This window comes from Marmota monax, unplaced genomic scaffold, assembly GCF_021218885.2.
Source record: "Marmota monax isolate L192 unplaced genomic scaffold, Marmota_monax_Labrador192_F-V1.1 WCK01_AAM20220418_F8-fsc00014, whole genome shotgun sequence".
NCBI lineage: Eukaryota > Metazoa > Chordata > Mammalia > Rodentia > Sciuridae > Marmota > Marmota monax.
In genome coordinates, this window is record NW_026695222.1 from 23837036 (window position 1) to 23864098 (window position 27063).

A 27063-nucleotide genomic window follows, 5' to 3' on the forward strand; every position below is an offset into this window, starting at 1 on the left:
ACATCCCCACCTCCTCACCTCCAGGGATAGAGGGGGAAGGGGGAGAATAAAGCTAACCAGGGCAAAGGAAGGGCTTCTGGTGGTTGAAGAACATGGAGAGGGCGCACCTCCTGCCTTTGCCCCTCTTCCATTCCCCTGCCCATGCGCTCACCCCTAGCTCCCTCACACTTCACCCACCAGGGCTCCTGGGCTGGCCCTCCCCCTCTTTCCCTGGGTTATTACCACATCCCCCCCTCCGCCCCCGACCTCCCTTCTGACCAGCAGAGCACGACAGGCCCAGGCCTCCTAAGCCTCTGCATTGCAATGCCATCTCCCTGGCTGGCGTTGGAGCCCTTGAACGCGTCTGTAGAGAAGGCGCAGAGGGTTGCAGGGCATGAGAAGGACCAGCGGAGCCAAGAGCTGAAGACAGACCGGGCACGCTGCAGAATTTTGAGAGCCCAGTCCCAAATGAAAGTGCAGGGCGCCTTGTTCAGACATCACAAAAGATGTCAAGAGCAACAGCACAGCACTGACCGTGCGCAGGGCCCTTCTGAAGGTGACCGCACCGCAGGTACAGCCATGAAGCCCCGCTGCATGGAGGAACTGTGTGCAGAGTGACAGGGAGACAGGAACAGGGTTTTTTCTTCTGCCATCTCATTACTAAACTGCCTTTGAGGTTGACTGTACCTTTTACAGAGAAGGAAACTGAGGCTCAGCGAGGAGAATCATTTACCCAGAGTGATGATTAGGGGGTGGCAGGCGCCTGAGTGCTAACCCAGGCCTGCCGGGCTGCAAGCCTTGTCTCAGCCTGTGTCTGGGAGTGGGCGGGGGCCGAGGGAAGCAAAAGACGAGACCAGGAATCAGTGGAGCTATGTGGCTAGTGGTAGCCATTGGGGAGTCATAGAAAGCCGGGGAGGGACCTAGAGTTGAGCCCCATCGTCCCAACACTTCAAGTCTGTTCTGTTCCCAGGACAAGTGGGAAAATGGAAGGGAACTGGAAGGGAGCTCCCAGGATCCACAGGACTGCTGCTTGGGCCTGGGATTAGGTTTCCATTCATGGTCCACAGGGAGATTTATCTCTGCAGGAGCACTGAGGGGTGAAGTCAATGATTTAGGAAGTGACTGAGTTAGGGCGTCCTGGAGATAGACTGTCACTGCCTAAGCATCCAGTCTGAATGTCCCACTTGGGGTGACAGTGACTGTGGAGTGGCCGAGTCAGGGGTCAAATGAATGCCAGCACATTCGGCGCCTGCCTTGCAGAACCGATAACTGAATACTGGTGAGGGCCCCGGCCTTGTAATTAGCCCCCCAGGTGTCAGTCAGAAACCAACAAACAACCAAATCCCCGGCCCCGCCCAGCCTATCCACCAGCGGGGGACGATTAACCATTAACCCCCAGCCCTCCCCGGCACAGCCTCCACCCCTTCACAGAAGCTAGGCCCAGACTCCAGGCTGAGCCTCCCAGAGGACAGTTTGAAAGGAAGGAAGGCAGAGAAGGGATCTGGGGGGAGATAGGGGGAGGGTGGAGGGCAGGGGCTGGGAGTGGGCATCCTGGGTAGGGTGGGTGGCCGAGGCGCGGAGGTAGGGGAGAATGCGCCTCTCCAAAACTCTCGTCGACATGGATATGGCTGACTACAGTGCCGCGCTGGACCCGGCCTACACCACCCTGGAATTTGAGAATGTGCAGGTGTTGAGCATGGGCAATGGTAGGTGGGGCAGGTGTGCCCAGGTATGGGAGCCGATCTTTGGCACTTGGCTTTGGGGTGGGAGGAGAATGGTAGAAAATGGTAGGTGGGTCCTGTGGGCTGCATAGATGTTGCCAGGTGAAGCCCAAGTACCACAGCCAGAGGCATTCTGGGTGAGGGGAGCCTGGCCAGGGCAGATTTTCAGCAAAAAATGGATCCCAGTATCCCCCTATTCCAGGCCCTTCCACAGTCCCTGTGACCTCAGAGCTGTCCTGCTGGGCCTGCCGCTGGCAACAGAGATGTAAAGAGGAGCTCCTTTTCAGTGTCCAGTTCCAATAATTCAAACCAACATGCCCCCCTGGAGGCCCTTGGCCTAGGTCAGAGAGATGGAAAGGTGCTTGTCCCTGGAGACAGTGGCTGGAGGCATAGCTGCATTTCAGAGTGTCCTTGGGACTTTCCCCGGGGAATTGGAGTGTAGAAAGGGAGCTCTCGGGCAAGATTAGCTGGCTGAGAGGCCACCTCAGCTGTGTGCTGTGTGTGATCCTGTTTCTGTGTGTAGTGTCTGGGAGGGGCAGACGCGTATCTTTGGAAATACATTGGCCTATTTGTGTTGTTGGCCTGTGTGTGTTCTGCATCTGTTCCTGTTGGTATTTGTTCCTCGAGTAGGTCTGTCTGTGTCCCAGGGCTGTCTGTGTGTCTTGTTTACGTAACATAAGCAGCCTGAGTGTGTGTGCAGGTCTGTGGATGTCTGTTCACAAGTGCCATGTTAGCTGGCTACATTGGGGGAGGTGGGCACACGTTTTTGTGCCCTGTGCTTTCTGCCTGTGCGTCCTGCGTGCCATTCTGCAGGGCACCCATGTCTGCACCTGCTGTATGTCTGTGCATATCCCCTGGGTGGGGGTCAGTGTGTGACCTTGCAGAACCGTTGTGTGGATCTCTGCTGTAGCCATTCACCAAATGAGCTTCACACCAGCCACATCTCCATCTGCCTCTCAGCAGGTATTGTCGCCTGTGTGTGACTCTCCAGGTTGGTTCTCACATCACTAATGATGCATCTGTAGGTGCTGGGCGGTTCTCCGCAGGAGGTGGGAGGAAGCAGAAAGCCTGGAAGCAGGAAGACCCTGGAGGCAAAGGGCCCTAGCAGGTCCCAGGCCAGCCTCAGAACAGAGATGGCAGCTGGCTGAGGTCAGCCTGCCGCTGCTTCCTCCCACAGCTCTGAGCCCCTTGGTGTCAGGCTGCGGCTCTGGCGGAGGGCTGGAAAGTGCTGGTTCATGCAGCTAGAAAGAGGAGGCGGCAGCTGGGTCAGTCTCATTGGTGCTCACCCACCCCTGCCATCCACCATTGTGTGACCTTGGGCATGTCACCTCCTCTCTTGGCCTCTGCATCTTCTATAAAATGGGCTTCTCCACCCCAGGAGAAGCCCATCTGGCTTCTAGGAGGATCTGGGATGTTTCTGTTGCACGAGACAGGGTGTCTTGTGACCTCACAGGGACAGTACGTGTTGTCACACTCCTGGCCTCTACACAGTTCCATCCAGAGCCCAGGATTCGTGTGCTCCTGAGGCAAAGGTTGACTGGGTGTCCCTAAGACACAACACCTCCAACTCTGGAGTCCAAAGGATTGGAGCTCAAATCTGACAGAGATCTTTCCCACCGGTGGGAACCCAGCAAGCTTCTTTCTTCCCTGAGCCTCAGTTTTCTTATCTATAGAATGGGATAGTAGTATCGCCTGCCTCCCAGGGCTAACCAGAGGATAAATAAGATAAGGTTCCTGAGTGCTTAGCCCTGGCCCCAACAGGGGTCATCTCAAGGACTCTGGGCATCTGTAAGCAGAATCTGACTCCTCCACTGGCGCTTGCAGTTGTCTGGGTGTTGGGGTTACGTGACGTTGTCCTCTAAAGATTTGGGGGTATATTCTGAGCTGGTTGCTCGAAGGCTCCAAGGATAGACACCCATCCCCTACCCCAATTCAGAAGCAGCAGCGGGAGGGGTCCATGTTTCTTTTCTTCTTCTTTTTTTTTTTTTGCAGTACTAGAGATAAAGCCTAGGGGCGCTCTACCACTAAGCTATATCCTCAGCCCATTATTTTTTAAATTTTGAGATAGGGTCTCTTTAAGTTGCTGAGCCTGGCCTCCAACTTGCAATCCTCCTGCCTCAGCCTCCCGAATCACTGGGATTTCAGGTGTGCGCCACCACACCACCTGGGGTCCTTGTTTCTTGAGACTCCAACAGACACCCCAGCATAGGCAGCATGGTGGAGCAGTGCAGCACACTCACACCATAAAATGGCCTCTCTACTTAGCATCAGTGTTACGACATTGGGCACGTCACTTGTCCCTTCTGAGCCTCGGTGTCCTCACCTGGAGAATGGGTGTGGTCAGCTGACTTCAGGGGGAAGATGATCTTCCTGATGGTACCCAGCCCATCCTGCCCAGAAGGGGGCCCCTTCCAGTCTCTGCCCGAATGTCAGGGAGTTTCAAATGTCAGGGAGCTCTCCCTGGGGGCCCAGGGAGGAGAGCTGAGGGAGAAAGGGCACCAGACGCAGCTTAACAATTATCCCTGTCTCCAGGAATAATTCACCAGGTGGAGGGGCCACACTCCTGCGCACACTCGGGAGTCCTAGGAGATGTTCAGCCAGGCGACGTCAGAGCTGAGATGTGGTCTGCTTGGCCATGCGGGCTCAGGTCATCTGCGGCAAGAGCCCCCTTCTGCAGAGACACTTTTATTTCACAGTCGCTGATACAGGGCTTTCTGTGGGCCAAGCACTCCACATGTATCAATATGGGAATCCTCAGAACGACTCTAGGGGATCTTATTATGCTGCTTGGTTTACAAGTGAGGAGACAAGGCAGCCAGCATCACATGATCAAGTGGGCAAATTGGGATCTGATTCTGGACCACACGGTTTCAGAGCCTCTGCCCTAACTCCAGCACTACGTCCCTCTCCAGGCCTTAACCCATAGTCCCTTTAGGAGTCCAAGAGCAGATTCAGAGTTTCTGTGGAAACAGTTATGCACTTCTGAGGGAGGATGGTGTTGGGTTTTATTATCTTCTCTGAGGGCTTTATTCTTGGTGGAAGATTTGCTTACAAAAAAAGGGGGGCTCAAGGGCTGAGATTTTTTGAAATCTGAAAAGATCTGGACCAGTTGAACAACTCCCTTTTATAGCTGGGGAAACTGAGGCTAGGGGAGATTAAAGCAGGAAAAGGAACTTGGCCAAGGCCAGCCTCAGCATGAGGTCCAGGGGACCCTGACACCACCTAAGCCCGAGGCTCCCTCACCTGCAGCCTCCAACCTCCCCTGCAGCCTCCAACCTCCCCTGCTTTCAAACAGATGTGGTGCCTTTTGCCTCTGGGACAGGAAGTATTTGAGAGGTGCCTAGACCTTGCCATGACCCTCCCAGGAGGCAAAGGAGTGAATGTTTCTCTTGCTCCCTAGGGAGCCTGCAGGGCTTATGAGCACCAAGCTGAGATGTACCCAGCCCTGGTCACTGGCGAGGAAGAGGGACAGGACCTGGATCTGAGGAGAATCTGGGAGAATACTTGTCCCTTCCATGTCCCTTCTGCCCAACTAGGAGTCTCTGGGGTCAAACTCACCTCTGGAGTGGCTAGGTTTCATGGCTTCTGGAAAACTGGACTAGAAACTTCCTTGAGGGGACAGGGCCCTAGCAGATGATTTTATCATTGTTGTTTTCCAAAATGAGATATGTTTTCAAAGGAGAGATCTCCAAACCCTCAGGAAGCAGAAAGGCCATGGGCCAATCTCACCCCACCCCCAGATGACCCTGTGAAGTTAGAAGACAATAGATGCAAAATGAGGCCACGTGACTTGCCCGAGGTCCATGACGGGTGTTAGGGTAGAAAGAACCTCTAGTCTGGCCTAGGCCGAAGCCCTAGAAAGATCTCCACAAGGTCCTGTGGTTCCTGGCTCTCCAGCCCTCCTGAGGCCTCACTCTTTCTCTTCTGGTACAGACACATCCCCATCAGAAGGCACCAACCTCGCCGCGCCCAACAGCCTGGGTGTCAGTGCCCTGTGTGCCATCTGCGGAGACCGTGCCACGGGCAAACATTACGGTGCCTCGAGCTGCGACGGCTGCAAAGGCTTCTTCCGGAGGAGCGTGAGGAAGAACCACATGTATTCCTGCAGGTGAGGAGCCCCTCGGCCTCCATGTCTCCAGCTGGGAAATGGGCACACTTGGGCTCATGCTCCCCAGGGTCCAGCTCCTTCCCAAGTGGGTCCCAGAGGCCTCTGCCCTTTAAGGCCCTCAAGACACCTCTGGTTTCTTGGGCTTTGTGGATCTAGGTGGGAGCATCTACTCTACCAATCCGGCTTATTAACCATAGAGAGAAGAGACCCATCCTCCAAGATGACACTGTTTCTAAGACAAATGTGAGATTGGCCCATGGCCTTTCTGCTTCCTGAGGGTTTGGAGATCTCGCCTTTGAAAACATATCTCATTTTGGAAAACAACAATGATAAAATCACAGCCATGAGCAAATCCTGTGCCAAGCCTCATTCAGGTTTCAGCTCACTGTCCCCTGCCGACAGATACCCCTCTGAGGTGGTTACTATTATTTTTCCCATTTGATATATGAGGAAGCTGTGGTTTGGAGGATTCAGAATTTGCCCAAGATCAGCCAGCTTGAATCAGTGATGGCACCCTGGTTGACCCTCAGGTCCTCACCCATAACTACTGTGTGGCCTCACCCCTACCTCAGACCCTCTCCCCCAGAGATGCTTCTGTGGACCAAGTATCGGCTGAGCCCTCACTGGGAGCCTGCTGTGGGCTCTGGGCTCTCACAAGATAGGGAGATAGCAGTGCTCCGGCACTCAAGAGACTAAGGTTCCCACTCAGCTTATCTCCAACCAGCTGGGTGACCAGGTCCCCATGTTGCCCCTCTGAGCCTCGGTTTCTCCATGTTTGGCAGGATAGGTGGTACTCTCAGAAAATCCACACGATCCCTCCATGTCCTGTTGGGATATCATGAGAATTCCTGGGGTGCAGAGATAGAGCAAGGTTGCTGGGGTGGCCATATGGTCAGGGTCCCCGTTCTGTCCTAAGATGGGGAAGTCGTGTCTTTTCCATCCAACCATCCCAAGTCCTCTCCAGATTCAGCCGACAGTGTGTGGTGGACAAAGACAAGAGGAACCAATGTCGCTACTGCAGGCTCAAGAAGTGCTTCCGGGCTGGCATGAAGAAGGAAGGTGAGCCTCAGCCCTCCCCTACCCACCACCGCCCCACCTGTGCCCATGGCTCCCTGACCGTCATTTACAACTGTAGCCACACTTTATGGCTTGGTGACAGGCCCCAGGGTGACTGGCTAATGGCTGAGAGGAGGGAGGGCCTGGAAATCTGACCATAGGGAGCGGCTGGGCTTGGTCTTGAGAAAGATTCAGAGATAAGCTCCCACTCAGATACTTGGGCTCCCAGCAACTGCCACCTCTGCCCTCCTGTCCCACCACGAGGGAGCCAAGCTGGGTGTTTCTTCTTAATGTAATATCTCAAACATTACAAAAAGCATAGAGTGTAATACTATAAGCATCTAAGGACCCACCACTCAAACTAATGGGCTCACTATTCCTGGGCTTCCTGTTCAAGGGACAAGTGTCCCAATTCCCTTGGCCCTCATTCTTGGGTATCGGGTGATCTCTAAAGTTTTCCTATTCTAGACAAAGGGAGCAAGGTGCCAGCCTCCTCCTGGATGGAGGAGGAGAGGGGAGAAACAGGGCACAGCATCCCTGATGGTCTCCCCAGGCTTCCTCACAAGCCAACACCAGTCACTAAGCTGACTTTTCCCACAATCCACAGCTCATTCATTCTCGTGCCCACTCTGGCCTACTCTTTTCCTCAAACCAAGGCCCCCAGTGGGGAAGCACTTGCCTGAGGCCCCACAGCTGGTCAGTGGAAAGCCCAGCTTTGCACCTCAGCTTTGTGCTATTTGGACAACACCTCAATGCTGCTGCCCCTCCACACCTTTAGGCCCAAGGGATGTTTAAAAGTGGTTCCCCATTTCAAAGTAACTGGAGTCATTTTCAAATCTTTTTGTTTTCTTCTTCTCTTGACTCACCTTTTGCAGCTCTGGGACTAACCTCAGGCCTTCACTTCCAGTCCTGTACAGTCCAGGTCTGGTCCCGTTCTCACACACACACACACACACACACACACACACCCCCCATCCAGAAGCAGAAACCTGGGACCCAGACTGCCCCAGGTCAACTAGGAAGGAGGTGAAGCTCAGCCTTGGTAGCCTCCTGTCCCCTGCCCCTGCCCCTGAGACCCTGGCTCATCTCTACAGGGCCTTAGTATCAACTTGGAATTTCCACTGGAAAATCTGGGCCTATCGTTACTGCTCCAGACACCACGATTCTAACACTTAGTGGTTCTCCAACACAGTAGGGGTTTTGCAAAGTGCCAGCATCCCCTCTTCACATCACCACCCCAGTTTGCCTGGGGAGTAAGCCCTCTGACCCTCTGTCACCTTCAAGTTCAGGACCATCTTATGGATTGGGGGATATTATGAGAGGGGATGTGGTACACGTGTGAGTTTTGGAGATGAGACTGAACTACCGGCTGAGGGCCTCACATTCTATGGTTCCAGGGAACGGTGATTCTGTGACCCCAAAGGCCTAAGATTTGAGGCTCTATGATGGTCCAGAGGTGATATCCCAAAGACATTGTGTTTGAGAGAAGGAGTCTCATGTAGAACTATCATCTGGTGGGAGAGGGCTGGCGGCCCCCTCAGCTGAGGCCACCTGCCTGGGCTGTCTGTGTCCCGGTCCTGCCTATGGTCAGTCTTTATATATGTCTCTTGTTAACAACCAAAGTAATTTTCTGTGCAACTTTAGGGACATTCCCACCTCTTCTGGGCTCCTGTTTTCCATTTATAAAGCAAAGGAGCTGAACTGTCATCCACAGAACCAGCAACCCCATATGTTAGCTCCCGGGAGGAAAATGGGCCCCAGGCTGTTTGTTCAGCCTTAGCTCAGCTTTGAGGATATCTGCCTGCCTCTTGGACCAGGAAAGCAGATATTTTCCAGGAGAACAGATTTGTGGATGGCCAGTGAGGGTGGGCCAGCAAATGCGGCTGCTTATCTGCATGCCTGGGTTATGTGGAAGACCATGGCGCATGCATGGTTGCTTTGAGAATGGGACAGGGAAGCAGCTGTGGTCAAGGCCTTGGAAGTTAGGGTGTTGCTATCTTTAAGTCTTTTAGCCCACGACACCCCTTCTCAGGCTGATGAGAAATTCCCAAAGCCAAGTGGAAGTCAGTGGAAACTCAATGGCCAGGAGAGTTGGGGGCAGTTTTCTTTCCCTTGATGTCTACAGGAGGATTAGGGGACTGAAAACCAAGAGTAGTCCTGGAAGACCAACAGTAGGAGCTGGAAATGGAGGGTTTCTGGACTAGGTGAGTCTAGAAGTCATCAAATCTATCACTCTGCCCTTCATAGGTGGGGAAACTGAGGTGAGGGAGTCTGGCTTAGAACTCAGGCTCCTTGGCATGAGCAGGCACCAAGCTCCAGGGATTGAAATCATAGTGACGTGTTTGGGAGGCATGTTCTGGTCTGGACTCCTGAAACTTCCTTTGGACTACAGGGAAGAGCTGGAAATGACACAGGCCTGTGAGTCTTGGTCAGAAGAAAATTCCACAGTGTCTAGAAAGGGGTTCCCTGGGGGTGCAAAGACTTGGACGGGGGGTCTGGGGAGAAACCTGAGTATCGGTGAGCCCAATAGAAGCAGAGAATGGCGAGCAGCCATCTAGGCAGGGGAGAGGGACCCAGACGCCTGGCTCAGGCCCCGCCCCAGCGTTCTGTAGGAAGATGGGCTCATCTCCTCTCTGCCTCTGCCCTGGCCGGTTAATATTCAATGGAAGTTACATTAGGTCCCCGACCCCTGCTAATACTGAGCAAACATTTGGAAAACATCATTCCGTGACTGAGCTCGCGCCGGGCACTGATAAGGCCAGCTTAACCTTGAGGAGCCCTGTCCGCAGCTGCTGACGGCAGCCCTTTCATTGCACCCGCCTCCCCATGGCGCCCCGTTGGGTGCCGGCTGCCAGGGGAAGGGTGAGGTGCCTGGGTGAGCACCCACGGACAGGGATGTGGGCTAGAGGAGCTCTCCTACCTCAGGATCTCTGCTGCACCCCACTGACTCCTGGGCCCAATTTAGACTGTTTTGACCTTTATTCTCAACACTGTGAAATCAAGAGGAAGTGAAATAGTCTGGGTTGTCCGTGTTCCATGGAGAAACAGGGTGTTAGTAAGAATGAGAGCCATCTCTCCAACACCCTCTTCCACTCACTAACAAATATTTATTGAGCACCTACTGTGTGCCAGGCTGCGTTCCCGATGTTGGGGAGACAACAGAGAAGAAGAAGGCTAAAGTTCTGGTCTTCTGGAATCTTCCATCTCCTAGGGAGATGGATAATAAAAAAGTTGACAAATAATTCTATAATAATTGCCTTAAAGAAAAATCAAGTAGGGTGAGAGGACAGGGCCTGAGGGAGGGGATGCCACATTGAACAGGGGATTGGAGGGGGAAGGTGATACTATTATGGAGACATGAATGAAGCGAGGAAGTCACTAAGTCCTGGGGGAAAGGGGATTCCAGGCTGTGGGTCAGCAGTGGCGGCCCTAAGGACGAGGGTGGTGTGTCTGGGTGGCGAGGGGTGCTGCAGATTTGGTAGGAACTTGAGGGGCAAGGCCTGCACCAGCCTAGAGGGGAGACAGTGGGCCGCTGTGGACCTAGGGATTGCTGACAATGGGCAGGGTGAGTCAGTATGGGGTGGTGTGAGAGAAGTACAGGACGACTCCCAGGGTTTGGATGAAGGGCTGGGAGAATCCACCTGTGGCTTCCTGAGATGCGAGGAAATGCAGGGAGCAGGCTGAGGGGCAGAGCTGTGGGTGGGGACACTGAAGCCAGGAGTGGGGATGCCATTCCTAGTAGCAGAGAGAGAGAGACGGATTCCAGACATGAGCCGAGGTCTCTGCAGCCTCTTTTTCCTGCTTCAGCAAAGCCTCGTTATACAGGGAGGCCTCTGGGACTCCAAGGGATGTGTCTGGGACAGTGGAAGGACAGTCTGATATCTTAGGCTAGACTGACTCTGGTGGTGGTGGGCACAGGCCTGGATCCCCGGTTCTGGAGGGCAGCCAGCATGGGCAGGAGGGAGGCAGCCTTGCCCTGCCAACTCTGAGGTCAGCCCAGGCTCAGGGGTTCCTGCTAGTGGATGAGCCACCAGGGCAGGTGGGTCCTCCAGGGACCCTGCCCAGGGCTAGGCTTCAGCCTGGTCTTCAGGAATCCTTGGCCATCTCTGGATCACCTGGTTCAACTCGTTTTGCTTTTTTTACACACTTTTCATTTGGAGAGAAAGGAACCCTCTTCCAAACCACTTGAAAACCTGTGATCTCTAAGCTCCCCTCCTCAGTGCCCCAGGCCCATCTTCAGTCCTGGTCAAGTCTCCAGTGTCTCACATGCCCCTGGGAATGGGCCATCACTCCCGCAGGCTGATTTAGAACCTGCCTCCCTCATTCCCACATGCTGAGCTGGGCTGTATCCTCCGAATGTCCCACCACCGCTGGCCCTCCCGCTTCCTTCCCCTAGGGGCAGCCCTGAGTTGAACTCTCTCCTCTTGCACCACTCCTCAGGGTCATGGGACATCCACCCCGACCCTCTCTGCCCTCTCCTCACCTCTCCTGCCTCCTCACAGCCGTCCAAAATGAGCGGGACCGGATCAGCACTCGGAGGTCCAGCTACGAGGACAGCAGCCTGCCCTCCATCAATGCGCTCCTGCAGGCCGAGGTCCTGTCCCAGCAGGTACAGGGGTGACACCTGGCGTGTCTCACACTATACAGTAGTCTTACTTCCTCCACCTCTGTCCTCCCCAGCCAGGCTCTGGAATATCAGATATTATGGATGGGAAACTGAGTCCCATGTCACATGGCCCGTTTCATAGCAAAGACAGAATTCGGTGTCGACCTGATGCTGCGGGGCACTGTGTACTTCATCCCACATTCCGTAGGCCAAGCAGAGTCTGTGCTCTCAACTGAGGGCTTGACATCAGTCCCAAGAGAATAGAGGGGCAGACCACTAGACTGGGGTGTCAAACTGGGGCTCAGGTAACCCCTTGCTGTGTGGCCTCAAGCAAATCACAGCTCTTCTCTGGGCCATGGCAGCTCCCTCTATGAGATGAGGTGATGAATTTTTCCCAGCTTCTCCTCTAGGGCTGAGGGATTCCTGGGGCTCTAAGGAGCTGGAGGAGGAGCAGGCAAGGTCCAGAGAGAGCCCTCCCCCTCCACTCTGTGTCCTCCCTTCTGTCCCTTTCCCCAGAGCTTCCTTCTGAGCTGGAAGGCACCCATTGGGCCCAGTCCCCTCCAGGCAGGGAAGAGTTCTGGGAAGCAGGCTCTGAGCAAGTGCTCAGCACTTCCTTCCTCTCTCCTAGATCACCTCCCCCGTCTCGGGGATCAACGGCGACATCCGTGCCAAGAAGATCGCCAACATTGCCGACGTCTGCGAGTCCATGAAGGAGCAGCTACTGGTGCTGGTGGAGTGGGCCAAGTACATCCCAGCTTTCTGTGAGCTCCTCCTGGATGACCAGGTGAGGGCACAGTCCTGCGGGTCCCCCTGTGAAAGAGCCTTAAACGGATTCGATTTTATTAAACATAACACATAGTGCTCATGTGTTCAAGTCACTCTACAAAGAATAACTCATTCAATCCCTCCAATGACTATGAGGCAGGTACTATGATTCTTCCCACCTTCTAGGTGAGGAAACGGGGGAATGGAAAGGTTAAGTTACTTGCTCAAGGTCACACAGATGGTCTCCTGCACAACTGGGATTAGAACCAGCCAGGGAAGCTCCAAAGTTCAGGCTCCTAACCACCACAGGACACAGCTCTTCTGGGGGGTGGTGACAGGGATTCAGCGACAGAAGTCAGGAGGTTTGGGCTTAGGACCAGTTCCCTGGATGATCCTAGATAAATCACTTCTTTCTGACCCTCATTTTTCTTATCCGTCAAGTGGGAATTCTTCCCATCAGAGCGCTGTCAAGAGGACAGAGGATGTTACTGTTTGATAGGTGCAGGATGGCAGCTGGACCACAGCAGGCCTCCCCACCATCAGATTCTTTCTTGTTTTCAACAAGATGGGTTTCCCTTAGCATTTAATTTCTCAAAATTCCTACTTCCGAACACTGAAAATCTCCCATGGGTGAAAAAGGCCTGGGAATGTAGTGTGTGACTGAGAACAAATGGCTTTCTAAGGTGCTGCATGTGACAGAGCCCCCCTTCCCTACTCCACCAACCGCATTGACCTCACAGACAACACCTGGGGGCTGGGAGAAGGGACGTGGACTGAGCCACTGTCACAGTGTTGGAGGAAGCATCTGGTGCCTTTGCACAAGACAAGCCTTGCAGCCAGGCTGGTCTTTCTCAAAGAAACTTCCCAAACTTCTTTGGCCCCTGGGCTCTAGGGAACCGTTGTAAGATGGCCCCATGGGTGCTCTATGAAAACCCTGATGTGGCTCTTCTGCAGCCTCTCCAGGGGCTGGACCAGAAGCCCTCTTCCCCGGATTCCTCCCGCCCTTAGGAGAATCGACGGGCAGGGATCTTGTCCAAGCTGCCCCCGACTTCTCCCCTAGCCCTCGTGCTCTGGCTGCAGTCCCTCTGCAGTCTTCCAGGGTGTCCGCATTAATGTTTAATCCCCCTGTTCCTTCCCAGGGGCTTAGCAGGGCAACAAGATACCCCGAAGCTGAGCAATTGTTAACCTCAATTTCCCACCCAAACCTCTCTGGCTGGGGCTCAGAGCATTCTCAGAGGGCAGTGATGGGTGGCCAATAACACCAGACAATCATTAACACCCCCCAGCTGCCCGCCCCCCAGCACAGCTGCCACATCAGGGCTGGACCTGGGAACCCATTCATGGTGTAAAAGGAGCCCATCTTGCCCAGCACACATAGGGCCCACCTGGGAGAGTTAAGGTCATTGTACCCCAAAGGACTTGGCATTCCTGTTGACATTGCCCCAGGAACCAGCTTCTGAGTGCGTGTGCTTCTTGGCTTATTTTGGACATTCATCTGCTGAGACCTGGAAGTGGCTGGGGATGAATGCACAAGGAGATTGAGGACAAGAGAGAGAGAGTGAGTGGCCTAAAGCCACAGAGCAAGCTGACCGCAGAGCTGGGATCTGAATCCAGGTTCCCTGCCTCACAGTTTGAGAGCCACTGTCTGATTGACACAAGGTCTGCTCGGTGCCTGGCCAACGGGCGATGCCGGGTGACCAGCATCCCTTCCTTCCTTCCTTGGTCATGGAAAGTGGATTCTCACCTCCAAGGTGTCCCATGTTTCCTCTTTTTCAGTTTTCCTTCTGGCCACAGTGGGACAAAAGGGGTTAGGACAGAGGATGCCCAGGAGGGGTTAGATCTGGAGAGGAAGCTGTATGCACATGCCTTCTTCCCTGAACCTGTTCCTTCTTTCATTCACTCAAATGTCTATGAGGAGCTTCCTATGTGCCAGGGACCTTCCAGGCCTCGCAGCACCTTACCTCCTTGGAGAGACCCCCCCCACCTCATCTTTTGATGCTCTACTCACCCCCTCGCCCTGACCACACAGCGCTCGGTTTCCTTCTCTCCCTTCCTATGAAGCCCTGTGGCCCTCTGTCCCATTTCTTTGTCTTGTACTTTATTATCTGGCCCTCTACAGAGAGAGTTAGTTCTATGATCCTAGAGATGGTATCCTTAGATCTTACCCATCATCTAAGGGAGTGTCAGACACTTAGTAGGCACTTACCACTTCATAGCTGAGAGAAAGCAATGCAGCGGATGAGTGATGGTAGCACTTCACCCTCCGGCGTGGCTTGCTACAGAGCCTCCAAAGCCCCCCCACTTTGAAGGCAAGATCCTCAAGACAGCTGGCCTGCCCCTGGATTTCAAGCCCATGTTTTATCCTCATGCAAGGCAGATGACTTTGACAGGACAGACATGCCCTGTGAGTCAGCTGGGCCCTGCATCAGACTTCATCCTTCACAGGCTCTGTCCTCCCTGCAGGGAAAGGGCCTGCTAGCTGCCTCTACCATACCTTTGCCTTGGGTCGACCCTTTTCTGAGAACCAACATCCATCTCCAAGTTCTTGAAAAATTTCTCAGAATCCTAGACTTTTCTGATGTCAAGTGGACAGATGCCCTGGGAACTTCCAGACCAGTGATTTCCAAACTCAGCGGGGCTTCTGGATCCTCTGGGGAGCTTGTGTAATGCAGACCCCTGAGCCTGCTCCTTATATAATCAGAATTGCCAGAGTCGGGCCTCAGGATCTGCACTTCCATATAGCACCTTGCATAATTCTTGGCAACTGGTCCATGGGTAGGAACTTGGGATCCACAATTTTAGAACATTTGGGGCAATAGACTTTTGAAAATCTGATGAGCTTCTTCTGCTCAAAGGGGGATGATGGCAGTGCGGGTCATAGGGAGAGAAGGGACTTGGTCCAATATCATTTTACAGTCAAACCCATTAATTTGTACAATTAATATGTGCCAATAATAATAATTTTTAAAAGAATACACTTAGAATGCTACCTCCAGTTGCCCTAGGCACACAAATGAGGGGTGGGGAGAGCAGCTACTTGTTCAATGACAACAGCAGTTCAAGGGCGGAGTCAAGGAGAGGTCTCTCGGCTCTAAGGATCTGTTCTTTCTTCTTCTGAGTTTCTACCAAACCCTAACCAAGCCCCTCACTGATCCACTGTAGAAGGAAAACAGCAGTTTTGTGATGCCCATTTCATAGTTCAGACAAGTTAAAGGCAGAGGGAACACTAAACTGTCTTTCCCAGGGTCACTGTGTTGGCCAGGAGCAGCCTTACCAGGGGCTCAGATGCTAGACGCCATCCCTTCTCCCTTCCAGGTGGCCCTGCTCAGAGCGCATGCCGGGGAGCACCTGCTGCTTGGAGCCACCAAGAGATCCATGGTGTTCAAAGACGTGCTGCTCCTAGGTGAGAAGCTGCCTGTCCCAGCCAGCTCTGTGCAAGGGGCACACCCAAGCAACAGAGAGCTCGGTGGTGGGGCCCTTGGGGCAGGGCAACAGACCAACACGGCCAGGTTGTCTCTCAGGCTTGCGAGACAGGGTTCCAGGACTCGGTTCTCTGCTAGATGCCCCACTCAGACACAAGGAAGTGTGGATGCAAACAAGGAAATCTCCCAGGTCTTGAAGATGGAGCTCAGTCAGGGTTACCCCTGGAATTACCCTTGAATTCTGACGTTCTTTCTGGACTAAGAACAAGAAGAGGCCAGGAATGGCACAAACCCCCATCCATGTCTTCTGCCTCCCTGATATATTTATTATTTTAAATGCTTTTAAAAGCACACTTCCTATGCCATGGACTACACTGACTACTTCACCAACTTTATTTATTTATTTATTAAGATACTGGGGAGTAATCCCAGGGAAGCTTCACCACTGAGCTATTTCCCCAGGACTTTATTTTTTATTTTGAGACAGGCTGTTGCTAAGTTGCCCAGGTTGGCCTTCAACTTGCCATCCTCCTGTCTCAGCCTCCTGAGTTACTAGGGTTACAGGCATGGTGGCCCATGCCCAGCACGTAACCTCTTTTAGTACAATAACCCTGAGAAGCTCTATTATCTATCCCTATTTTATAGATGAGAAAACTGAGTCACAGAGAAGTTAAGTGACCCTAAGTGGCAGAACTGCTCAGCTAGGGCAGTCTAGCTCCAGAATCTGGTCCCTTATCCATGGACATTTTTATGCCTCCAGGTGCCCCTTGAATGGACTCAGTCTTGAGTCCCACTGGCAAAGGGAGCTTGGGTGATATGAAAGGGGTCCTAAACATCCCAGTTCCAAGCTCAGCCTACTGACTTCTGGTACCTCGACCTCTTCCCCTTGGCTTCAGATCTTGCATCTGTGAAATGAGCATGACAGTCCCTGCAGGTCCTCCTCCCGGGTACCACTTGCATTGCCACCTACAAACCCCAGCTTCAGGAGAGGGCTCGACCCGAGGTGATTGCCCCATCCTCTCTCCCTCCCAAACCACCCAGGCAATGACTATATCGTCCCTCGGCACTGTCCGGAACTGGCGGAGATGAGCCGGGTGTCCATTCGCATCCTTGATGAGCTGGTGCTGCCCTTCCAGGAGTTGCAGATAGATGACAACGAGTATGCCTGCCTCAAAGCCATCATCTTCTTCGACCCAGGTACCACCCACACTTCCTAACCCATCCTTGATGCCCCAGATACTCTGTCAGACTTCTCCTGCTGGGTTCCTGACCTGTCATGAGAATCAGGAGAGATGCTTTCCATCAGCCCCATTCAATAGATGAGGCAAGTCAAGGTTCAAAGGGATAATGGGACTTGGCAAGGCAAACTGACCCCAAAAGCCTGGGTTTTTTTTCTCTCCCTTCCTTTCTTCCCCTCCTCCTTCTTTCTCCTGATTTCCTGTCTTCCTTCTTTGCTTCTTCCAAAAAATTTTTTGAGATAATATCTACATGATCTACATGTACTGAAAATGCAAATAATCTACCCCCTCAGACCTCACTTTTCCATAGCCCACTCTCCAATAAATAAATTTCTGATTCTTTTAACTGATCCCTGTGGCAGTCATCTCAACAGTCTAAAATAAACCATGAAGCCTTATATTTCCGATTTGGGTTTTGGTTTTTCGCAGTCCTGGGAATGGAATCCTGGTTCTTGTGCATGCTAGGCAAGCACTCTCTCCCGAGCTACATTCCTAGCCCCATATTTCTTGCTTTATGCATTTTAGATCATAGTTCTCCTCCCATCCTGGCTAAGGATGCTGCTCTTCTCCACTGCTATTCCCATTTTTCTCCCCCATCTTCCCTATATATTTTTATTGCTGTGTTCCTGTGTCCACTCATTGCCTTTGGAGCTTTTGGTTGTGTCTCCCCCACCTTTATTTATTGTCCTATCAACTGTCCACAGAATCTTCTGACCCTTCACTTAGCAGGATGTGCTCGCCTTGGCTCTCTTCTCCTCTCTCCATTCCATCTGTTGACTTTTGCACATGCATTTTTATAGAGTGTGAGTCACATCTGTGAGCAAGGTACCTTGACATTGTGAAGGTGCCTCAGCCCAGAGACTTGCTTGTATCCCTCTTCTCTTCCATATTAGAGAGTTCCTAGAGGGTGCTGGATCTGTCTTCAGAGATCACCTCTAATCATCACAGCAATGAAGGGGAAAAATGACCTCCATTTATTGAATGCTCACAGAAGCACAGTTTTAAACACTTTATGCACATCACCTTATAACACGGTGTCTGTGAGGTAGGAATTATTATTGCCCTCATTTGCAAATAAGGAAACTGAGACACCAAAATCAAATGATTTGACCAGTCAATCATTTGATTGGTCACATTTCCTGGAGGAAATGGCTGATTTGAACTTTAGACTATCTGTCAACCTCTATCTCTCAAGCCCACGTTCTTATCTTCCACATGCTATTCCCCTTTCCTGGAGGGTGAGAATTCTAATTCTGTTTTTTTTTTTTTTTTAAATATTTATTTATTTATTTTTCGAGGACACAACATCTTTGTTTGTATGTGGTGCTGAGAATCGAACCCGGGCTGCACGCATGCCAGGCGAGCGCGCTACCACTTGAGCCACATCCGCAGCCCTAATTCTGGTTTTTGTATAGGGCCTAGCCAGGGCTAGAACTAGGCTGGGCAGGTGACATTTACTGGGAAACACAACTGGGTTACTGGTGCCGAGTCAGAATTAGCAGCCTGATTCAGAGGGCAGGAGCTGCTCCATGAAAGTTTGTCAACTGAATAAAAGAATTCACAACCTTGGGACAGTGGAGACAGCCCACTGGAAATGTGGGAAAACTCCTTCTGCCACTTCCTTTGTTCATAAGAGAGGAAGTAAATGTATTACTTCCATGAAGGCTGAGATGAAAGTATTGATGACTTACCTCCGCTTCTAGGATAAGGATCTAGAATTTAATCAAGGATTTTTTTCATTCATCCTTTCCTCCATCCATCCATCCCTTCATTCAGTTACCTACCTCAACAAAGATTGCCTACACATGGTAGTGGCTACTGTGATGGTGGGTTAACATGGCAATTAAGACATGCTTGCCCACCTGGAGCTCAGGGTCTAGTGGAAGAGCGATAACATCCCATGTGGGCAGTAGTGATGGAGGAGCCACAGGACCTTGGGAACATGATGGACATACAATGTAGACCTAGGAAAGCAGGATGGAGGAGACTTCCTGGAGGAGATGAGACCTTGGCTGAGTCCCCAGGTGGTAGCAGGCAGAGAAGGGGAGATTCTTAATATAGCAGGAGCTACATTAAGGAGATGGCCCAAGGTCTCCTATTGGGCCTGTTCCTGCAGCCCCACACTCTGTCCCTTATTCCCTATTCCCACAGTTTGCTCTCTTAGGAAATGTACCCTGGTTGTAGAAAACCCCAAATCTTTGCCCCCAAACTGTTAAAGAGTCCCTGTGTGATATTGGGTGGCTAAGCCCAATTTGGGCCCCACAAGTCAGGGAACATCTGCTGTCCACCCTGACCACCCCTTTCCATTGCAGATGCCAAGGGGCTGAGTGACCCCGGCAAGATCAAGCGGCTGCGTTCTCAGGTGCAGGTGAGCCTGGAGGACTACATCAACGACCGCCAGTACGACTCCCGTGGCCGCTTTGGGGAGCTGCTGCTGCTGCTGCCCACACTGCAGAGCATCACCTGGCAGATGATTGAGCAGATCCAGTTCATCAAGCTCTTCGGCATGGCCAAGATTGACAACCTGCTGCAGGAGATGCTGCTGGGAGGTCCGTGCCAGGCCCAGGAGGGGTACTGGGGGCACCTTTCTGGGAGACAGCCTCAGATAGACTTGAGCTCAACTCTGGGCTCCATTATTGATTCAATTGGCTTTGAGCAAGTTGCTTAAACTGCCTGGGCCTCAGTTTCCTCATCAGAAAAATGAGAAGAAACAGAAGTCCATTTGTTCAGGCGCTGGAAGCCTGGCCTTTGTCAGTCAATGTTTGAAGTGCTGGAGACTCAACAAAGAGCAAATCTCTGCCCTCCTGGAGGATGTGCGTGCGTGTGTGTGTGTGTGTGTGTGTGAGAGAGAGAGAGAGAGAGAGAGAGAGCTAGCTCAGTGAGTGGGCATATGCTGCTTGCATGCACAGAGCTGTGTGTGTGTACAAAGGCTCAGGGGGACAGGAAATGACCAAGTATGTAATAAGAAGGTAACTATAGATTTTGAAATCAACAGATATATGATAAAGCTTAACTGAAAAGATGCTTTGTAGATGGGTTTGGTCAAGGGTGACCTCACTGAAGTGTGATTTCTGTGATGTAAAAGCTACAGGAACATTCCAGGCAGAAGCTGCCCTTGAGGCAGAAGTTCGTGTGTTGAGAAGGAAGGGCAAGACTGTGACTGGGAACTGTATGAGATGCAGATGGAGATTAGGTAGAAACCAAATCATAAACAGATGGTTGTAGGCAAGTCAGAAATTTAGATTTAACTCTCCTTGCACCTATTGTAAGTAGACTGAAAATCAGACTGATGTTGCAAAAGAAGCACTCTGACTATTGGGTAGAGAGTAAATTTGATGGTGGGGGCGGTGAAATGGAAGCAAGAGACCCCTGAGAATGTTACTCTCTGCAGTCATGTGAGGGACAGAGGAGGTCTGGACTGTGGCAACAGACAGCAGATATGATCTGGATCATCTATCAGGAGGAAGGACCCAAGCGCTTGCTGATGGATCAGAAATGGGGGGCGATGAGAACAGGGTCAAGTGTGAAGCCTACATTTTTGTTTTGAGTGGCAGAAATGCTGATGGAGTCATGTTCTGAGATGAGAAGGTTGAAGCAAATGGCTGGGCCTGGGGGTGGTGGGAGGAGTGACCCAGGAGATCCATTCAGGACGGGAGTCGAGTATGGAAGGACTGTTATGTATCTGGCTTGGGTTATTTCAAGGGAGCAGCTGAATGAACAAGTCTAAGGTTCAAACCCAAGGCACAAGGCAGCTCCATGGCTTCCGACATTTAGGAAATTGGACAGGAGAACATGCCTGGACAACTATGGGGGAAAGCTCGCCCGGGGGGGTGGGAGGAAACAAGGAGAGTTCCAGAATCCAAGAGAAGAGTGTCTGAAAAGGAAGACAGGATATTTAATGGTGTAAAATTCTACCCTGGGTTTGTGGGGGGAGGGAGGAAAAGGGAGGAGGGGCAGCATCCACCGGATGGCAATGTGAAGGCTCTTGACTCTTATGCTTAAAGCAATGAGCAGTCTGAGAATGGAATCCACTTGGAGGGGTGGGTGAAGAAGTGGACACCGGGTAGAGAGATTTTGAAAATGCTTTATTCTGAAGGGGAGCTCTGAGGGGGTTGGGGATAATTAAGAAGGAGTGATTGTAATGATAGACCATGGATCTTGGCTGGACTGGAAGAAAAATGGGGTTGTAGGTGCGAGACTAGGAGTCAACCAATGAATAGCCTCAGTAGGGTTGAAATTTTTCAGGGATGGTACCCCATGGAATGAGCTAGAAGGATGGGAGGCAAAATCCAAGTGAGGGCGTCTGCCCTGGAGGTTTGGGAGATGGTGTAGGAGATGCTGCTGGGAGGTCCATGCCGGGCCCAGGAGGGGCCCAGCACCACCATGTTTGGAATTGGATAGTTCTTTGCCTTGAAAGGCTGCCATGTGCAGGGTTGAGCTGCATCTCTAGCCTCTACCCATGAGATGCCAGTGGCACTTCTCCAGTGGTGGCAACCAAAAACATCTTTAGATATTGTCAAATGTCTCCTGAGTGGACAAAAATCAATCCAAGTTGAGAACCACTGTCAAATGGTAGCTCATTCCATTCTCACACTGATCCTGTGGGTGTGGGGTTATTATGAAGCACGGGTTACTGTGATCAGAATCAGGAGGTTGTGGTCTGTTGTGTTGGGTAAAATAATCCCTCTGGCTGCTGTTTTCTCATCTGTAGAATGGGAAGTGATGGTATCCAAACTCCAGGTTTGTTGTGAGCAATTAATTATGTAAAATATGAGAAGTGCTTTAAACTAGTACCAGGCACAGGATAGGTGCTCAATAATTATTAATTATAGATCAGATGTGCCTTGAAATCCAACATCAGTCACATTAATGATTATGGCCTATTATGCCACCATACTTTATATTTTATTACTCCTCCACTCATTGTTTGAAGCAGTTACTGTGTTCCTGAAACTTCACTAGGCCCTCAGAGAAAAAAAAGTAAAGAAATATATACCTATAATTGTAATGCCCATAGACAGAAGAAGTGGTTTTTCCCAAAGTTGAGTTATAGATAAATTACTGTGGATTTGGATTGCTCCCAAATTGAGTAGCAGATAAATTACAGTTAAGGAGAAAAAGAAGAGTGGGGAGATTCAGAAGAATCTTCCCAAAGGAGGAAATATCTGAGCTGGGGTTTGGACTTATGGAACTTGGGTGAAATTTTTCAGGGATGGTACCCCATGGAATGAGCTAGAAGGATGGGAGGCAAAATCCAAGTGAGGCATCCCAGATGGAAGCCACAATGTGAGAGAAAGCTCAGAGATAGGAAAACATGGGGGACACACAGATACTCCAAGTAGGTCAGCTTGGCTGAAGCAGAGTTGGAAGGTGAGGCTGACAGGTGAGTTGGGATCAAATGGTTGAAGGACTTGCAGGTCAAGGAGCTTTGAGAGTCTTTGATTAAACTTATTCTATGACTATGCAACCAACACCCTCACTATATTTAAGTGATCTCAGAGTTCCTTATATGCTCTTCTTTCAAGTCACTTTTACTCTCTTGGTATTTTGGGTCTTCTCAATCCCATATGAAGCCTGTGGACAGGAATGGTGAGCCCTGGTTTACTAACCCTGGAATACTCAATAGGTACCATCATTGTTGGATGGGCAGGTTGATTGACCACACCTGAGGAGGACGGTGCTTCAAGGCCTATGGTCCTTATCCCAGCCTCACCGTCCTGATTGATACTCTCTTTACCTGCAGGGTCCTCCAGTGATGCACCCCATGCCCACCACCCCCTGCACCCTCACCTGATGCAGGAGCACATGGGCACCAACGTCATTGTTGCCAACACGATGCCCACTCACCTCAGCAACGGACAGATGTGTGAGTGGCCCCGACCCAGGGGACAGGCAGGTGGGCAACCTGGGTTCTACCCAAGGATGGGGCTAGAAAGGAAGCAGAAGTTTGAGTCTAGAAGGTGAAACTGGGATACAACTGTTCTCTGTGTTCCAGAGCGGAGAATGAGGGGTGAGGTTGTCCATTTGTTGAAGCTGTTTAGTCAATGAGGTGATTGACAACTTCTGCCAAATGAAACTGTCCTGGGAATGAGGCAATTCATTGGATGAGGTTACCACTGGGTGAGATTTCCATAAGATAATACTGTTCACTGAAATATGGCTGCCCAGTTGGGTAAGGCTATCATTACACAATTGGAAGAGACAGTCCATGGGTTAGGGATGTCCTCTGGGATAGACCATTATCTGAGGTGAGTTTGTCATTGGGTAAAGCTCTCCAAAAAATTAAATTATCAACAGAATGAAGTGGTCCATTGCAATTAAATGGCATTTAATTGAAATTGTTCTTTGGGAAAGTTGTCCATTGAGTAAAGCTAGCCACTTGGTCAGGTTATTCTCCAACCTGTGATGGAAATGGGGCTAATTAGTTTCTGTTACCCATCTCCTAAATACAGGTGGTAGTTTTTGAGCCATTTATCCCTGGGTCCCATTGACTGCTGCTTTCTCTAAGAAAGAGTACCCCTACCATACATCTCATTTTCCTTGGGGACAGTCAGACCTAGTCCTCCATTTGGGAGAAGCAGCTCAACCCTCCACATCAGTTGGTGGAGGAGATGGGTGGAAGGACCTTCCAGATGTCATAGAATGTGGATTTTATAGTCTGAAATCCATAGAAGGGTTGAGTCATCAGACCTCAGGGATCATCTAGTTTCATTCTCTCATTTTATAGAAGAGGAAATTAAGCCTCGAAGTGAGGGAAGAACTTTCCCAGAGCTCTTCTCATACTCACAAAGGACTGGAATTTTGAGCAGCTTCTGTCTGTTTCTTTGTCCCTTCAGCCACCCCTGAGACTCCACAGCCCTCACCGCCCGGTGGCTCAGGGTCTGAGCCCTACAAGCTCCTGCCAGGAGCCATCACCACGATTGTCAAGCCCCCCTCTGCCATCCCTCAGCCCACCATCACCAAGCAAGAAGTCATCTAGCAAGCCACTGGGAGTCAGGGCTTCTGCTGGCTCACCCCAACCCCCTCAGAGAGTTCCTGGCGACCACTTGATCACAGTAATGGAAGGCGTGACAACAGGGCCAGTCCCAGAGCAGCAATGGAAAGAGCAAAAGACTAAGAATGTGGGCTGAGGGCCACACTCATTGCCACCTTTGACCCAATGCTCTGGCTGACAGAGCTTTAACCTAGAGAGACCCCGGCTGGGAAGTCCTCTGCTGACTTGGATGACATTTCTCATGCTGAAGCCAAACTTCCTTCTCCTTCATCCATATCTACCCCCAAAGAATACAGTCTGAAGATAAGATGGGACCTTGCTTAAACACAGCTCCCCTCCTCCCGGCTGGGACTTCTTCTCCCCTGGGCCTGGTCATGGTGCCCAGACATGGAGCCCTGGAAGTCTTCCTCCCTCTTCTGCTGCCCTCACCTCAAATGCCCCCTCTGCCCTCTGCTGTCACCTTCCTCAGCCATCCCATCTTCTCCAAAGCCACTCTCCAGAGGTGGAGGAAAACTTGAAACCCCTCCCCCAGCCACTCCAGGAACATCTGGAGGCATTGACTGGGGCTAGGCAGAGGGCAGGAGGTGATGGAGCAGGAAGATACCATTCTTCCTCCCCTGACCCCAGTGCACTTCCCTTCTCCAGTGACTGGCATGGGTGTTTGGAGCGATGGTCCCTATAGGTCTTCAACAATGAGAGGACAGTCCAAGATAAGAACTTCCACAGGAACTTGTGGGGAGGGGGCAAGTGGCCAGAGAAAGCATCCAGGAAGAGGCAGATGGGCTATGCACTCGGCCTTTGCAGAAGGGCAGGGTTCTGGCTGGTAGAGCAGGGGAGACAGGATGTTCCAAAAGAGAACAGCCCAAGAGAGGCCCAGAGACAGGGAGGACGGTTTGGGAGAGAGGCACCAAGGTGACTGGGCTCTCTGAGCCAAGAGGGTGCGTTGGGGAGCATGGGACCTTGAATGCCAGACTGAGGGAGTAGCCTGGAGGGACAGGAGAACTGGGCTGTCAGGAGATGAACACAGTCTCTTAGTTAGAAGGTTAGGAGGGAGCAGGGAGGTTAGACAGGAGCCCACCATGTAATCCAGGTGAGTGCTGAGGCCTCAGATGGAGAGGAAGGGGCAGGAAAGCCTCAGGTCAGGGTCTGTTGAGGAGCAAGTACCCTCAGGGCCTAACTCAGGCTCTCCTTACTCCCAGGCACTGTCTTAAGGCATGGGACATCCATCCTCTCATGGAATCCTCCTATGACCTAGAGATTATTACAGAAGACAAAATTGAATTCTAAGAAGTTAAGGGATGTTTTTTCCCCCTGAAACTCACACAGCTAGTCAGTAACTAGGTCAAGATCCAAGTCCCTCTGGATCAGACTAGGAAAGCTTAATCCACTGAAGGAACCCCCTGCCTTCACTATGATCAAACCGAGAGAACCCCAAGGCTCATTCCAGAAGCTTTTCCTATTACCAGGATTCAGGTTGATTGGAGAATGAACTGAAATCCAGTGAGGGCCCAGAATCCTGTTTGCTGATAAATATTAAGGAGAATTCATGACTCCTGACCCCTTTTTGTTCTTTGCTCCCTAAGCCTGGGGAAGGGGCAGCAGGGGTCTGGTTTCTGGGGGACAGACAAACCTGTCTTCTGTCTAGGGGTGGATAGTTTGGGTGAGGAAGAGGGGAGGGATGAGAAACCCCGGGTTTCAGATTTTCTCTGAGGAACATCATTCGAGATACATTCTGGAAACCTTAAATCCCAGGATGGAGCAACCAGCACTCTCAGAATCTTTATGGCTTTGGGAAGATTCTGGAAAATGCCATTGACTGGTGGGAATAACAGGGATGTTGTCCTGGGGCCAAAAGTGTGATTAGCTAGGAGAGCAAACTATTTGATGGAGCCCACCTTCCACCCAAGACTGACCCTTCTGAGTGGATGGGGATGATACTCCCATGCCCAGAAATTCCACCATATGTGCTTGTTCCTGTTTGCTAGAGAACATGAAGAAGTATTGGAGCCATATGTTTAAGAGCCATCTCCACACCTCTGGGGCTGTCAGAAGCCAAGTCCAGATCCAGGAGGGACCATCTCTTGCTCAGAGCTCTCATGTCTTCCTCAGTCACCCTCACTCCAGTGCCTCAGAACCCCCAGCCAGCTGGCCCCAACAGGTCTGCACAGGGCAGTGAAGCTGGGATCATTCTGGTCATCATGGTCATTCCCACTCTGTTCCTCCCCGCCCGCCATGTTGCTTAGCCTCTATCTTGGGATAGGAAGTTCCCATGGAATGGAGTGGGGTCATGGTAGTCTTTAATGGTAGCAATTTATGGGGAGGGGGTGGGCAGGAGACCCATCCTTGGCCCCCAATCCACACTTTTTAAAGGAGAAATCCATCCCACATTACTAACTTTATTGCATTGCAGGAAACACAAAATAAAGACACGTTTACTTTCCTTATTTTAAGATGAGGACAGTACATTGGAATTCGTTTTTCTGAGTTGTGGTCCTAAAACATAAAGTCTGATGGACTCGAGAAGGGTTCATGGGAGGCAAATGTGGGCACTATAAATTCTCCTCCAAGACATCTCTTTCAGGAGGTTCTCAGGAGCTTCTAGAATCCACACAGCTTTTCTGAGAGCAGACCCAGGAGAGGAGAGAGTTGAAATGGAGGCTCCCCAATTTCTTGCAGTGACCAAGCCAGTTCTTTGCTAGATTTTCCTGTGATCTGCCCCAATGAAGATAAATTGTGAAGTTCACATCTAGCAATTCTGGAAGTGGGCTGGGTCCCATCAGAGTGATCTGCATCTTCCTGTGGGTATGTGGATGTCCTTAGGTCCTATGCTGATCCCCAAGTCCCTGTCACTGCTGCCTGATGGGGCAAAGAAGCAAAAAAAAACATTTCTTACTCTTGTGTGTTTTAACAAAAGTTTATAAAACAAAATAAATGGCGCATATGTTTTCTAAGCCCTTGTGTGGGCGTCTTTTTTTTTTCCAGGTGTTTGAAATAAGAATAAGGACAGTCCTAGAATCCTTTACAGTGGACAAAATGCTTTGATATCCATTATTTTGTTTTCATATCAAGATGTAAGCACATTAGACCTTATGATGACCTCCTATTGTATAGATGAGGAAACTGAGGCTCAGGGAAGTACTTTTCCTTTAAGAGGCAGAGGTGGAAATCTACCTG

The 27063-nt window shown here is 51.2% G+C and overlaps 1 protein-coding gene across 6 annotated transcripts in view; it reads left to right on the forward strand.

The window, feature by feature from the left end:
* Hnf4a (hepatocyte nuclear factor 4 alpha) overlaps positions 1–26840 on the forward strand; it is a 54241-nt gene extending 27401 nt beyond the window's left edge. For 2 of the 6 annotated variants that reach the window (XM_046433756.2, XM_046433757.2), the window contains exons 2-10: positions 5634–5808; positions 6773–6867; positions 11367–11473; positions 12099–12254; positions 15551–15638; positions 16699–16854; positions 19208–19444; positions 22639–22791; positions 23732–26840. In XM_046433756.2, coding sequence (XP_046289712.1) covers positions 5634–5808; positions 6773–6867; positions 11367–11473; positions 12099–12254; positions 15551–15638; positions 16699–16854; positions 19208–19444; positions 22639–22791; positions 23732–23874 — 1310 coding nt within the window. In that variant the 3' untranslated portion in view covers positions 23875–26840. Of the gene's footprint in view, positions 1–126; positions 551–1516; positions 1686–5633; positions 5809–6772; positions 6868–11366; positions 11474–12098; positions 12255–15550; positions 15639–16698; positions 16855–19207; positions 19445–22638; positions 22792–23731 lie in introns of those variants that run through there. The other 4 variants (XM_058575612.1, XM_058575613.1, XM_046433754.1 and 1 more) reach the window with 4 other exon arrangements.
* The last annotated feature ends 223 nt before the right edge of the window (positions 26841–27063 follow it).